Source organism: Microcaecilia unicolor, chromosome 6 (assembly GCF_901765095.1).
Source record: "Microcaecilia unicolor chromosome 6, aMicUni1.1, whole genome shotgun sequence".
In the NCBI taxonomy this organism is placed as follows: Eukaryota; Metazoa; Chordata; class Amphibia; order Gymnophiona; family Siphonopidae; genus Microcaecilia; species Microcaecilia unicolor.
Window position 1 is genome coordinate 256,622,496 of NC_044036.1, and position 13,137 is coordinate 256,635,632.

The window sequence follows — 13,137 nt, forward strand, 5'->3', positions numbered from 1 at the left end:
AACAGCGGTTATGGGATTGGGAGTTGGAGGACCTCAAGTACCATTTACAATTAGTTCAACGAAAGTACTTTGAATTTAATAATAAAGGGGCCCTTTTACTAAGCCGCGTTCCCTCTCCCCGATTCTGTTTGCATTGGCTATGGAGCCATCTAATATAATAATTTGTTCTTTCAACGTTCCATTGTGTCTTACTGGGTTCGTAACCATCTCCTGACGTCACTCTCCCGCAGTAGAAGCCTGTGTGCCTGACATCAGGAAATGTTACTGTGGTCGCCTCTGTCTCACTGTCTTCGGACTCTGCATCACTGCCGCTCTCCTCCGCAACCCCACGTCCCTCTCGCTTCCCGCTCAGGTATCGGTGCCCGTCGTTCCATCTTCACTTACAAAGTCAGGGTTACGGCAGCCGCCAGCAACGGTAAAAGGCGTGCAGTCTAGGCCCTTTTCTGTCTCTCAGCTGTGGTCCCGCCATTGCGGAAACAGGAAATGAGGGTGGGACCACAGCTGAGAGAGAGAAAAGGGCCGAGCCTGCATGCTTTTTACCGCTGCTGGCGGCCCCCGTAACCCCAATGAGGTAAGTCAAGATGACTTTCAAACTTCATAGGGAGGGGGCCTGGAACTGGAAGGGAGGGAGGGATGACGACTCTGGAACTGGGAGGGAGGGAGGCAGGGACCCTGGAACTGGGAGGGAGGGAGGGGGGACCCTGAAACTCGGAAGGAGGGGGACCCAGAAACTCAGAGGGAGGGAGGGGAGAACTTGAAACCTGGAGGGGGAGGGAGGGAGGGAGGGGACGACCCTGGAACTCGGAGGGAGGAAGGGAAGGAGGAGATGACCCTGGAACTCGGAAGGAGGGAAGGGGGGGTGGCACACAATCTCAATCTCACACACACACTCTCTCTCTCACAGACACACTCGCACCCAGTCTCACTCTGTCTCTGTCACACACACTCGCACATTCACTCTCTCGCTCTCTCACACAGTCACTCTCACACACACTCTCTCAAATATACACACTCTGAGGAAAACCTTGCTAGCACCCATTTCATTTCGTTCAGAAATGGGCCTTTTTTATTAGTTGGCATATAAACTGCATATTAATGGTTCTATATCTGGTGTTGAGGTGCAAGGGACTCAGCATAAAGTTTAATTTATTTGCGGATGATGTTATTACATTGACGGACCCAGAGAATTCCTTGAGGGGCGTTATTACCGAGTTGGAGAGCTATGGAATAGTGTCTGGGTTTTGAGTTAACATGGGTAAATCTGAAATTTTGAACATGTTTGCCTCGTGAGTAGATACTGAAATTACAAGCTCAGTTCCCATTTCGCTGGGCGCGAATTTCTCTGCGATATTTGGGTATCCATTTGGGGAGGGATGACAATTGTATGATTTAAATTATAAACATTTGTCAATTGGTGATGGACTTGGAGAGTTGGACTAGGCTGACTGTGTCCTGGTTGGGGCATACTGAAGTGCTGAAAATGATGATTTTGCCTCACATATTTGTTTACAGCTTTACCAATTTGGATTCCATCCCAGGAACTGGAGTCTATACAGTGTATGTTCCACAGATTCCTCTGGGCTGGGAGGTGACAAAGGGTGGCTGGACATATCTTGTGGCTAGGCAAAAGAGATGGGGGGAATTGGCAGTGCCTGATGTGTACAAATATTATTATGCCTGCCAACTTCAAGCACTTTTTGCTTGGCAAACGTATGAGGTAAAACAGTGGGTGGAGTTAGAACAGGAGGATGTACCTATGTCCCATCTTCCCTGGTTACCAGTGGGGTCTCATTGGGGGAAGGGGGGTCCCATTTCGTGTGGTAACTATGCGTATTTGGCAGATCATGTGATCACCCCTGTTGGGTGGGAAACATTATTCCTGGTACACGCCGATATTGTACAATGAAGAATTTGCACCAGGGAGGAGTCCATCCCTGTTTTGTAGGTGAGAAAGGTTGAGGTTGGTATGTATGGGACAACTAGGGGGGTGGGGGGTTGTTGTTTGGTAGTTAGTTTATACATGTATTAGCTAAGTACACTGAAGGAACCATTGTGTATCTACTGTCACTGGTGTAGGCTGTTGGCTCTTAAAATATCTAATAAAGGTTAGTTAAAGAAAAAGTCAACTAGTGTTCAATTTCAATGGATCCAAAAACTCAAACGTGACTCAAGTAAGAGAAAAAAAACAAAACTTTGCTGTCAAAAACAAATGCTAATCCATATGTCAAAACTCTGTGGTCAGAGTTTTGCTGCAAAGCTGTCTCAAGGCATGACCAAAAAAATTTGCCAGTGTTTTTAAGCACCAATTTCTTTGTGTCACCAGAATCCAGGGTGGAGGTAAGGTTCTGAGGCTTTTTTTCCTTCCAGATAAATCGTACTCCATGAGGTTTTAAGATTGTGTAAAGTACTATAAGCTGGAACGTTTTGAGATAGTATTTACTGAAGATTAAAACAGTCTCTTTCATTCTCTTTATTATTTGTTACATCAGAAATACACTATCAGGTTGTCTGTCTTCCATAATGAATGCATGTAGGTTTGGAAAATAGTTAAAGTGCATTGCAATCCTGTTTAGAAAAATAGTGTGCTATATCAATAGATGTATAGTATACTTGAGATCCCAAGCATTATCACCAAGGGCCCCTTTTACTAAAGGGTTGCCGTGTGGCAACCTGGAACTACCGCCGGCCCAATGTGTAGTTCCATCCCCAGTGCATGGCATTTCTGGCACTGCCAGAATTTTTGAAAACTTAATATTGCAGGGGGTTACCGCCAGGTTAGCGTGGGAGCCCTTACTGCCACCTCAGTGGGTGGTGGTAAGTGCTTCCCCTGAAATGGCCACGTGGCAAATGTAAACTTACCCCATGACCATTTCTTTTTTTTGGCCTTTTTACTCACTGTAGTAAAAGAGACCCTGGCATGCAGCAAAAACAGCTACTGCCACTAGCACAGGGCCCCTTTTACCGCAGTTTAAAAGGACCCCTTAGAGCACTGTTGTGTTCAGATGAGTCTCATGCATTATATTCTCTTGGAATATGCTGACTTAAGTTTAGACTAGGTAGTTTCTCACACTATGCGTTCCTTTTAAAAGCTGAACTAAAAAGTGGCCTTAGCGTGCCTTTTCGCAGGCTTTTCCCACACGCTAAGGCTATTTTTAGAACAGCAAATGGCCAATTTTCACATTTCTGTATTAATGGTCATGCACTAATGTTGCTATTAGTGTGTGGCCATTGAAAAAGATTCACATCAAAGCAATATATACCGAACACTGAGAATTTTTAGAAAATCTTAGAACAAGCAACAAGTAATCAATATTGATTCTTATATGACCTCAGCAGCAACTCTTTTCACAAGAGCCACTCAACTCTTGGCTCGCCTGCCTCTTCATCAGTCAAAAATGTGAATTTCACTTACAATCCATCTTTAATATGAAAACACTATTCTGCCAAAACTTTTTTTTTTTCAAATCTTTAGTTTTCTTACAACAGTATGAAGAAATTACTTAACTAAAGGCTGTTTGCAGGATTGATCGCTGAGGTCATATGAGAATCGATATTGATTGCTCGTTACTTGTTCTGAGTTTTTATAAAAATTCTCAGCATTGGGTTTATATTGTTTTGATGTGATCCTTTGCACCCCTGCTATGGTGAAGTATTGACCTGTTAATTAGATTCATTGAACAAGATTAGCATATGAGCCCTTACCACGACCTATTTTGTAGGTGGCAAGGGCTTATGCGCTAATCTTGTGCTAATCAGTGCGCAGTAATACAGACATGTTACATGTTTACCGCAGAAAATGCCCACTCTCTGCTCCCACACACACACCCTCTATGAAAAGAATAAAAAGTATTTTAGCACGTGGTTTGAGTACGCATGTGTGGCACTTACTGTGGAATGTCTTGGCATACCATGCCATACGGTAAGCCCATTTAAGCTGCGGTAAGTAGGTGTTAGTGTTTACCATAGCTTAGTAACAATACTCCTATCTATAGCACCCTTTGGTATATGCCTTTTAACAGTTAAGCTGCTAGAGTCTGTACTAGTGATGTCTCAGTTTTTTCGTGCCCAGGGTAGAGCCCATTGCTCCCCCTCTGAAACAAAAGTTTGGAGGCGGTGGAACAAGGCTGCCATGCCAGGTGGACTTGGTTGAGAGTGATGCAGCAATGGTGAGTATGAAGAGGGGTGAGTTAGGTGGAGGAGGTAAGGCTTTGAGGTACCTCAAGGGGAGAACATGGCTGAACGAGGTTTGCCTAGGGCATCAGCTTCTCTTAGGCTGACCCTATATATTGTGGCTTCCATATGTACACAGATCTGTTACAAGATGAGTGTGAGATCTTTATAATTATGAAAAACTAAATAAAAGGTTGTTTATTACTACAAGGAAGCAGCCAAAGCACGTTTCATTCCCACAGAGTTCAGGGTCAATTTTATCTTTTCGGCACAAAGTATGCAACTGTAGCAGCTGAACGTTTCTCATAATTACATTCATCTAGCAAAAAAATCCAATGTTTGGAGAAATGTTTTCAAACATCCATCAAGAAAACTATCATCATTTATCAGCTTGCTTGATGTGGAAGCCCTCAGGCAACTGCCAGTTTCAGCATCCACTCCTCCTGAATCTCCCTTTGCCACAGGAAATCCACAGCACAGTAACAGCCTGGAAAGCCACAGCACAGCAACAGCCTAGACAACAATAAAGGAGAAACTCTTACCAGTGAGCAGCTGAAGGTCTGGCAGGGGTTCTGAGAGGACACCACGACACTGTTCTTCCACTGGAAGAGGAATGACCATCAGCCCATCAGCCAGCTGTGGGAAGTCTTTAATGAAGTTGTTCTCTCTGTAAAGCAAATCATCAATGTGCCATGTCTGATTTCTAAGCAAGATTACAAGAGAAAAAATAGCAGCAGTGTAGGCTTCTCTCAGAACAGGCTCACGAGAGGACTTTTTCTGGACACCAGTAGTGCTGGCAATTCCCAAGGAAGGTTGCATAGGTTGTGACATGGCAGAGACTTTCTGGGTGTGATAATGAAGGACACACCAGCACAAGCAGTAATATCACTGGCACTAAAAAAATAAATAGCTATAAATATAGAGGTCCTTGTACTAAGCTGCTAATGTGCATCTAGTATGGCTTAAAATGGCAAACCACTGGATGCGTTCATGCGTCCTGCGGTAACTGTCGCATTAGCTTGCGCTAATCTGGGCACTAAAATTTTTTTGTCATTTTTTTGTGGAGGGGTGTATTAGGGGGCAGAGAGTACATAATCCTGCGCTAATCAGTTACCATGTCTACATTACAGTACGCTATCTGGTTAGCGCAGGATTACTGCATGAGCCCTTACCACCTACAAAATTGATGTCGGTAAGTGTTTATGCAATACATTTTTTTAATAGTCACATGTTAATGGCAACATTAGCTCATGGCCATTAATATAAAAAATGGAAAGTCAGCCATTTTACTGCTGTAGTAAAAAGGGTGCTCTATGGCCAGTTTTTGCCGCAGCTTATAAAAGGACCTCATAGGTAAGAGAGACATAGTTAGAAGGAACTGTTTAAGTAATGTGAGTGATGACTTTTGAGCAACTTTATTTTTCACCAACACATTAGTTCCATTTTGTCTAAGACTATAGGTATTTCTGAAACCAGTGTATTGAGGGCCCCTTTTACAAAGGCACACTAGTGTTTTTAGTGCGTGCTAAACACTAGAAATGCCTATATATTTCTATGGATGTCTCTAGCATTCAGAAAACACTAATCATTAGAATACGCTAAAAACGCAAGCACATCTTTGTAAAAGACCCCCGGAATGATTGTGTATGTTTGCTAAAAAGGAACAGTTTAATTTCTAGAAGTCTATTCTTCCCAAATTATTTTTATTTTATTTATTACATTAGAATGTTTGGTATTAATGACAACTTCCCAGTGGATCCAAAGTTGCTAAAAAGTAAATATGGTTCTCTGTTCTTAAGTATGACTGGCTTTATTGTTCTGGTAATAGCTAACTGTCCATTCATCAACACAAAATTTCACAGGTAGCTGGAAATACAAAGACAGTAACATTTATGATTGAGTGAGAGCCTGGAAAGAAACATCGCCCAAGCAGCTAAAAGTGCTACCTTGATATAGAGTAGGGAAAAAGTAAGACAGAAGAAACCAATTTATTCTCTTAAGCAGTCAAAGGTAAGAGAGCAGTTTTGACAGTACGCATCAGTGACCAGGACCTGATGGTTTCCGCCTTCCAAAATAGTTTGAAATTCAAGACTGAGGAAAGGTTAAAATACTGATTATTTTCTTTTGCTACAGGTAAATGCTGTCTACCCTGAGGTCTAGGCGTGGCCATAGGTAAATTGTCCGCATGCCAATTTTCTAAGTAGTGCACAAAACAATCCTTTTAACCACTGAAGTAAAAGGTGCCCTTGGCATGCAACAATCCCACATGCTAATGCCACTGTGGGCCACCTTTTACCGCTGCTTGGTAAAAGGGCTCCTTGATCTTGTTGTAGTGAAGTAACAGCTAGTCTATAGAGCTTTGTTAACAACTACAAAGGGGCATATTTCTCTAAAACATAAATATTTTGAAAGGAAACAGCAATTAAAAAGTAGCTCCAAGAGAAATTGCTTCCTGCCTCTCTCCAAAAGTTTCTTTCTCCTAAGCTGTGTCCATTTGGAAATATCCAGTGTACTTGAATGTAACTCACCTTGAGCTACTACTGAAAAAGGTGTGAGCAAAATGGAAATTAAAAAAATCCAGAAAAGCTTTAATTTCCCACCCTAAAAAGTTAGTATCCCTTGCCTGATAATAAAATCTGAAAATTGACTCTTCGTGCTGAAGGAATATAAATGAGACTAAGAAAACAAATCTACCTTTAACCTCTTCTTTAGAAGACTCCAGAATCGCTGAAACATATAGGAGGTCTTTTACTAAGGCGTGCTAGCATTTTTAGTGCGTGCTAACATTTAGGTCATGCTAAACATTAGCGACATCCAATTTGGACGTCAGTAATGTTTACAGCGCCCTAAATATTAGCATGCGCTAAAAACACTAGAATGCCTTAGTAAAAGAGGCCCATAATGAAGCAGATCTTTCTTCAGACTTGCCAGTTTCAGACAGATAATAAATCTTTTGCAAAGGTGGGGAAGAAGTTCCAGGATATCCCACTATTTTAGTCAGAAATTTAATAAGTCCATTACAGTGGAAAAGCTTGATTATAGAAAATCAAGGAATCTCATAGTAAGATTTCTATTATAGTTTTCTAAATTCTCTCTCTTTCTTAACAATATGTCTTGAGCCATAATATTTTGCAATGACTAACTCAGTTACTGATGTTTCCAAGCCATCTAACCTAGTTTGTTGTAAATCCACTTAAGCATCAAGTTCTTGCAGCTTAGTAATATGAGATAAAGAAACAGTAGGAAAAGTGGAACAGATATTATGTAAATTCTTTATTGCTGTCCATAGTGCATCTAATGTTACTGCTTCATGGTTCACAAAGGCTTCAGGAGGGGCTGATAATATTATTGAAGATATCTGAGTTGCCTCAGCATTCAATGCTATCTACTACTACTATTAAACATTTCATATCTTCATGCATGCCCACCCCTTTACCACGTATTATACAGCAAACATTTTTCCTTCTACATTCTCTTCTAGTAGGTTGGCTGTTTTTCTCCATATATTTTTCAGACATGTATGTCTTTTGACTGCTGCACCATTTTGAGAAAAGCTCAATTTCTACAGGCAGACTGGCAGGGGGGGGGGGGGGGGGGGGTGGGATAGTCCCCTCTTCTACTGCACTGTGGTACCACAAACACATTTACATTGAACTTCAAAAAACAAAACCAGGAAATGCAAAAATGTCTTCCTCCAGAAACTAGATCATCTTACTGTGCTAGGGCCCTGAGAAAACCCCCAACATTTCCATGTTTATTTTTTTAAAGGGAATTTTCATTTTATTTTTTAAGCATTTTTTTTTTCATTTTGAGGGACAATGTTATGAATAGTGCAGCCTATTTCAGTGATAGTGCACCAATTGACAACATGGGGACAAATTAAATTATTTTTCTCTCCCTTGTTGCCTCACCAATTTGCTTCATTTCTTTGTGTCTCGGTACCAGGCAGGCTCTAAGCAAACTGTCATGGACTTAGGAACAACATAAGCCCTTGGGCCGCTGCCGACGAACGGCAGCAGCAGGCAGACCCTTCAACCAGGACTGGATTGAACAAGCAGGACTGGAGCAGACAAGAAGTGCAATAAGCACACAGGCAGAAACAGACCAGAAGTGCACAGAGCACACAGGCTGTACTAAGACACAAACTAGGACTGAAGCAGACAAGGCAGAACTCAAGGTTGGGCAGACTAGGCAGAGTTCAAGGCTGGGCCACAAGGCCACACAAACACTCAACAGAACAAACAAGCAAACCAAGATAGAAGTGCTAACACTAGCACACAGACAAGCAGAATAACTAAGGCAGAAGTGCTAACCTAGCACACAGACAGAAAAGAACCAAGGCAGAAGTGCCACACAGGCACACAAACTAGGAAACAAGACAGACGTGCTAAACTAGCACACCAACAAACCTGGAGACCTTTGGCTTAGAAAAGACCCCAAATAAATGTCCACACCTTCCTTATGAAGGTTCTCATTGATGATGTCATGACTACAGAAAAGAGACTTGGAACACAATGAGCACCAGAGTGAGGCTTGGAACACACAGGAAGTGGAAGCACTACAGGAAAGAGGCTTGAAACACACTGAACACAGAATGAGGCTTGGAACTTTCAGGAAGTGGCAGCAGAGGCAACAATGCAAAGAAAAGAACAGACTGGAGCCACCTCTGTAGCTGACCACCGGAAGACAAGACTAAAAAGTGGAGTCATGACCACAGTCGTGACACTTTGAAGGTGTGAATAAATATGTGGATAAAGGTGAGCCGGTTGATGTAATGTTAAGTTGCTCATGAGAGACTGCTGAGAGAATTAAAGGGTCATGGGATAGGAGGCAAGGTTCTGGTGTGGATTAGGAATTGGCTATTTGTTATGATTCTGTTGGTATTCCTGCTAGTCAGACAGGGGAATGCTTGGGACCGCTCCTGATTGGTCCGTCAGTGGCTGGGCTGATGTCAGTCTGATCTACTTAAGCTCACCCCTCCCGTCAACCCCTGCTTTGGCGTTTTCTCCGATTCTTCTGAAGCCTTACCTGTGCTCTGTCTGAGCTATTTGCTCTGTGCTTGAGTGGAGTTGTTCTCCTATGCTGGCTTGCAGTTTCTATTGCTCTGTCTCTGCCTTAGTGTGTCTAATTACCTTTCTCACTACACCTGGGTTTCTCTCTTTGGCTCTGGTGCAGTGTGGTGAGTCCCTCCTCGATTTGTTCCAATCTGTTTGCTTTGCTTCCCTTCAGAGTTCCTTTCCTGCCGTGTTTGTTTCTGCTTGGCAGGTCCTGCTCTTTGTTTCTCTCCGTGGGGGTTGTTTGTTTGTTTTTTTCATTGTACTCTCAATTACCCATTGTCTGCAGTGTTCCCTGCCTCTAGTTACTGTCTGTATGGTGACCGTGGTTTAACCCTTTGTCTGCAGAGCTTCTCTGCTTCTGGCAGTTCTGTTTACTGCAGTTCCCTGTGTGTCTGGTTCAGTCCTTTCTTTGTTGTATTACCTCCTGTATTACACAGCCCTGTCCCTTTCTGTGCTGGTGTGTGTGTTAGGCTGTGCACTCTGTTTTGCAGATTTTTCCCTTCCCTGTTTGCTGAGGGTCTCTGCCTATAGTAGCTTATGACAGTCCCTCATTTTCTTGTGTGTGGTGGGCTACGGCTTGACGGGTTTTTGTGTATGCTTCCCTTCCTCCTTGATTACCAGCACCAAAGGGGTTGCTGGTGCTCCAGTCCACATGGGGGACCCCTCGTTTAATCTCTTTCTCCCCTCCCTAAGTATGACTTGGTTCCAGTTAGGCTGTGAGGCCCGCATGCCTGAATTCTGAGTTTATCGGTTCCAATTAGGCCGTGAGGCCTGCCTGATTGCCCTATCTTCCCTTTTCTGTGGTGCAAGTAGGTTGCTGCATATGTGTGTGTACAGGGCTTGGTAGTTGGGGTAGTGTAGTGCCTGCTTGGCCCGCTCTCGGCCTAACCCCTACACTAGGCCTCGGCCAGGGCCTAAGGGCTCACAATCAGACTAACACTATTGGACAGAAAACAGAGGGCAGGGTTAAATGGTCATTTCTCTCAATGGAGGATAGTGAACAGTGGAGTGCCACAGAGATCTGTACTGGGACCGATACTATTTAGCATATTTATAAATGATATGGAAATTAGAACGACGAGTGAGGTGATTAAATTTGCAGCTGATACAAAACCATTAAAGGTTGTTAAAACACGTGCGGACTGTGAAATGTTGCAGGAAGACCTTAGGAAATTGGAAAACTGGGCATCCAAATGGCAGATGAAATTTAATGTGGACAAATGCAAGGTGATGCACATTGGAAAGAATAATCCGAATCACAGTTACCTGATGCTAGGGGCCACCTTGGGGGTCAGCGATCAAGAAAAAGATCTGGGTGTTGTTGTAGATAATATGATGAAATCTTCTGCTCAGTGCTTGGCAGCAGCCAAAAAAGCAAACAGGATGCTAGGAATTATTAGGAAAGGGATGGTAAATAAGACCAAAAATACTATAATGCCTTTGTATTCTTCCATGGTGCATCCGCACTTTGAATACTGCATTCAGTTCTGGTCGCCGTATCTCAAAAAAGATATAGCGGGGATTAGGAAAGGTTCAAAGAAGAGCAACTAAAATCATAAAGGGGATGGAACTCCTCTCATATGAGGAAATGCTAAAAGGGTTGGGGCTCTTCAGCTTGGAAAAGAGACGGATGAGGGGAGATATGATTGAGGTCTACAAAATCCTGAGTGGTGTGGAACAAGTAGAAGTAAATTGATTTTTTACTCGTTCCAAAAGTACAAAGACTAGGGGACATTCAAGGAAGTTACATGGAAATACTTTTAAAACAAACAGGAGGAAATATTTTTTCACTCAATGAATAGTTAAGCTCTGGAACTCTTTGCTGGAGGAGGTGGTAACAGCAGTTAGCGTATCTGGGTTTTAAAAAGGTTTGGACAAATTCCTGAAAAGTCCATAGTCTGCTGTTGAGACAGACATGGGAAGCAACTGCTTGCCCTGGGATTGGTATGGAGTGTTGCCATGATTTGGGTTTCTGGCAGGTACTTGTGACCTGGCTTGACCACTGTTTGGAAAACAGGATACTGGACTAGATGGACCAATGGTCTGACCCAGTATGGCTACTCTTATGTTCTTATGTACATAGGGCCCCATTTACAAAGGTACACTAGCGTTTTTAGCGCGCGCTAAATGCTAGAGACGTCCATATATTCCTATGGGTGTCTCTGGCATTTAGCGCACACTAATCATTAGTGCACACTAAAAATGCTAGCGTGCCTTTGTAAAAGACCTCCTTCATTTGGAAAATGTCCTCAATATTTTCCATGTTAGTTCAAAAGAATGCACAACCCTGCATTTTACTACTACTGCTATTTATTATTTCTAAAGTGCTACTAGACGTACGCAGCGCTGTACACTTGAACATGAAGAGACAGTCCCTGCTCGACAGAGCTTACAATCTAATAGCATCTTATTTCAAAAATATCCAGCTAGTAAAAAAAAAGGGCTACACTTTAATGCATGAATCTGTGTGCTAGACTTCCTCTTGGAAGTCACTGTGTGAACATACCTGAACCTCTCATGATCAGAAAATATTGGTTATAAGCAGCTCTATAAACATAAAGCAGTGCTAGTGCAATAGAATCTGGTTGAAATTAAAATATTTTGCAGACTCCATTATCTTTTCAAAGTTCTGTGTTTGTCTTTAGAAATTCTTCTCCTTCCCATGGATAGCTCAGAAGAACGATCACAGGCTTACAGAGCCTCTCTCATCTAAGCCCAGTTCAGTTAGCCTACAAGAAAACAAGTGTGGCCTTGGTCTAGCTCCAATGATTATAACAGTAATATTTGTATTGTGGCTCCTGGCAGATTTCTACAGATCTATAAATTCTGTTACTGACTAATCTCACAGATACAGCAAGACAAAATTATTTGCAGACCAGAAAATCTACAATATTAATTTTTGGTGACCCATTTACCAAACTGCAGTAAAACTGGCCTTAGTGCACCTTTACATGGATCTTTCTTGTGCACTAAGACCATTTTTACTACAGAGGTAGAATGGCTGAATTTCCTATTTTCCTCTTAATGGTCATGCATAATTTTCCCATTAGCTGATGGGCATTAGTGTGTGACCTCCTAATGCCACCTATTCTGTAGGTGGTAGGGACTCGCATCCTAAACCTGCGCTAATCAGTGTTCGGAAATGCTGACACGCTAACTAATTTGCATAGATACAGTATGCCTACTCTACATCCCCCCGGGCATGCCCCTTTCATTAAAAAATGTGAAAAATATTTTAGCGCATGGTCTGCATGCACATATTCAAAAATTACTATGGGATGCCTCAGCGCACCCCACAGTACACCATTTTGGTACTCACTATGCTGATTTGTAAAAGGGCCCCTTTGTGTGTTGTATGCCACTTAAATTCTAATTTGGGATGACTTAATACAAATAAAGATATGTAATGTGAAGAATATTATTATAAGAGAAATCACTGAACTAATAAATGGCTCAGTCTAAATGCCAGTAATGTTCTGGTTCTGCAATGTTTTCATCACATCTTCCCACTCCCAGGAGATAATCTTAGCATTTCCAGGACTAATATAAAATTCTTCCAGCCTGCTTTGGAAGGCAAAAGACCATTTATAAAAAGTCACCCAAATCCAAGGAGAATCGCTCTGTTCTATACTAGGCAGCCAAGACAAGATTCCAATTTGATTAAAAGGTCGTTAACATAACCCAGCATTTGACATTATACATCTATTGCAAGGGCTCTAAAAATGAATGCAGCAACATTTTCTAATTAAAATGGCTTAATACATCTATCCATAGCTTCATAAGCAAACCGATAATGAACCTTCCCTTTGGAATAGTCCCAGCTGCATAGGAAGCATGTCTCAAAAAGAATTGTTGTAATTTCTAAAGGAAATATGTGACATCGGCTTTGCTTAATATTCAATTCAGACTT

At 42.2% G+C, this 13,137-nt stretch overlaps 1 protein-coding gene and 1 long non-coding RNA gene across 2 annotated transcripts in view; one reads left to right on the plus strand and one right to left on the minus strand.

Annotated features, from left to right (window-relative positions):
• Positions 1-9,008, plus strand: part of LOC115472784 — a 477,801-nt gene extending 468,793 nt beyond the window's left edge. The window contains exon 4 of the long non-coding RNA XR_003942556.1: positions 8,953-9,008. This is a non-coding gene — a long non-coding RNA (uncharacterized LOC115472784). The remainder of the gene's footprint in view (positions 1-8,952) is intronic.
• The window catches only part of ASTN2 (astrotactin 2), a 1,362,231-nt gene that overhangs the window by 604,826 nt on the left and 744,268 nt on the right, over positions 1-13,137 (minus strand). The window contains exon 10 of the mRNA XM_030207206.1: positions 4,713-4,837. Coding sequence (XP_030063066.1) covers positions 4,713-4,837 — 125 coding nt within the window. The remainder of the gene's footprint in view (positions 1-4,712; positions 4,838-13,137) is intronic.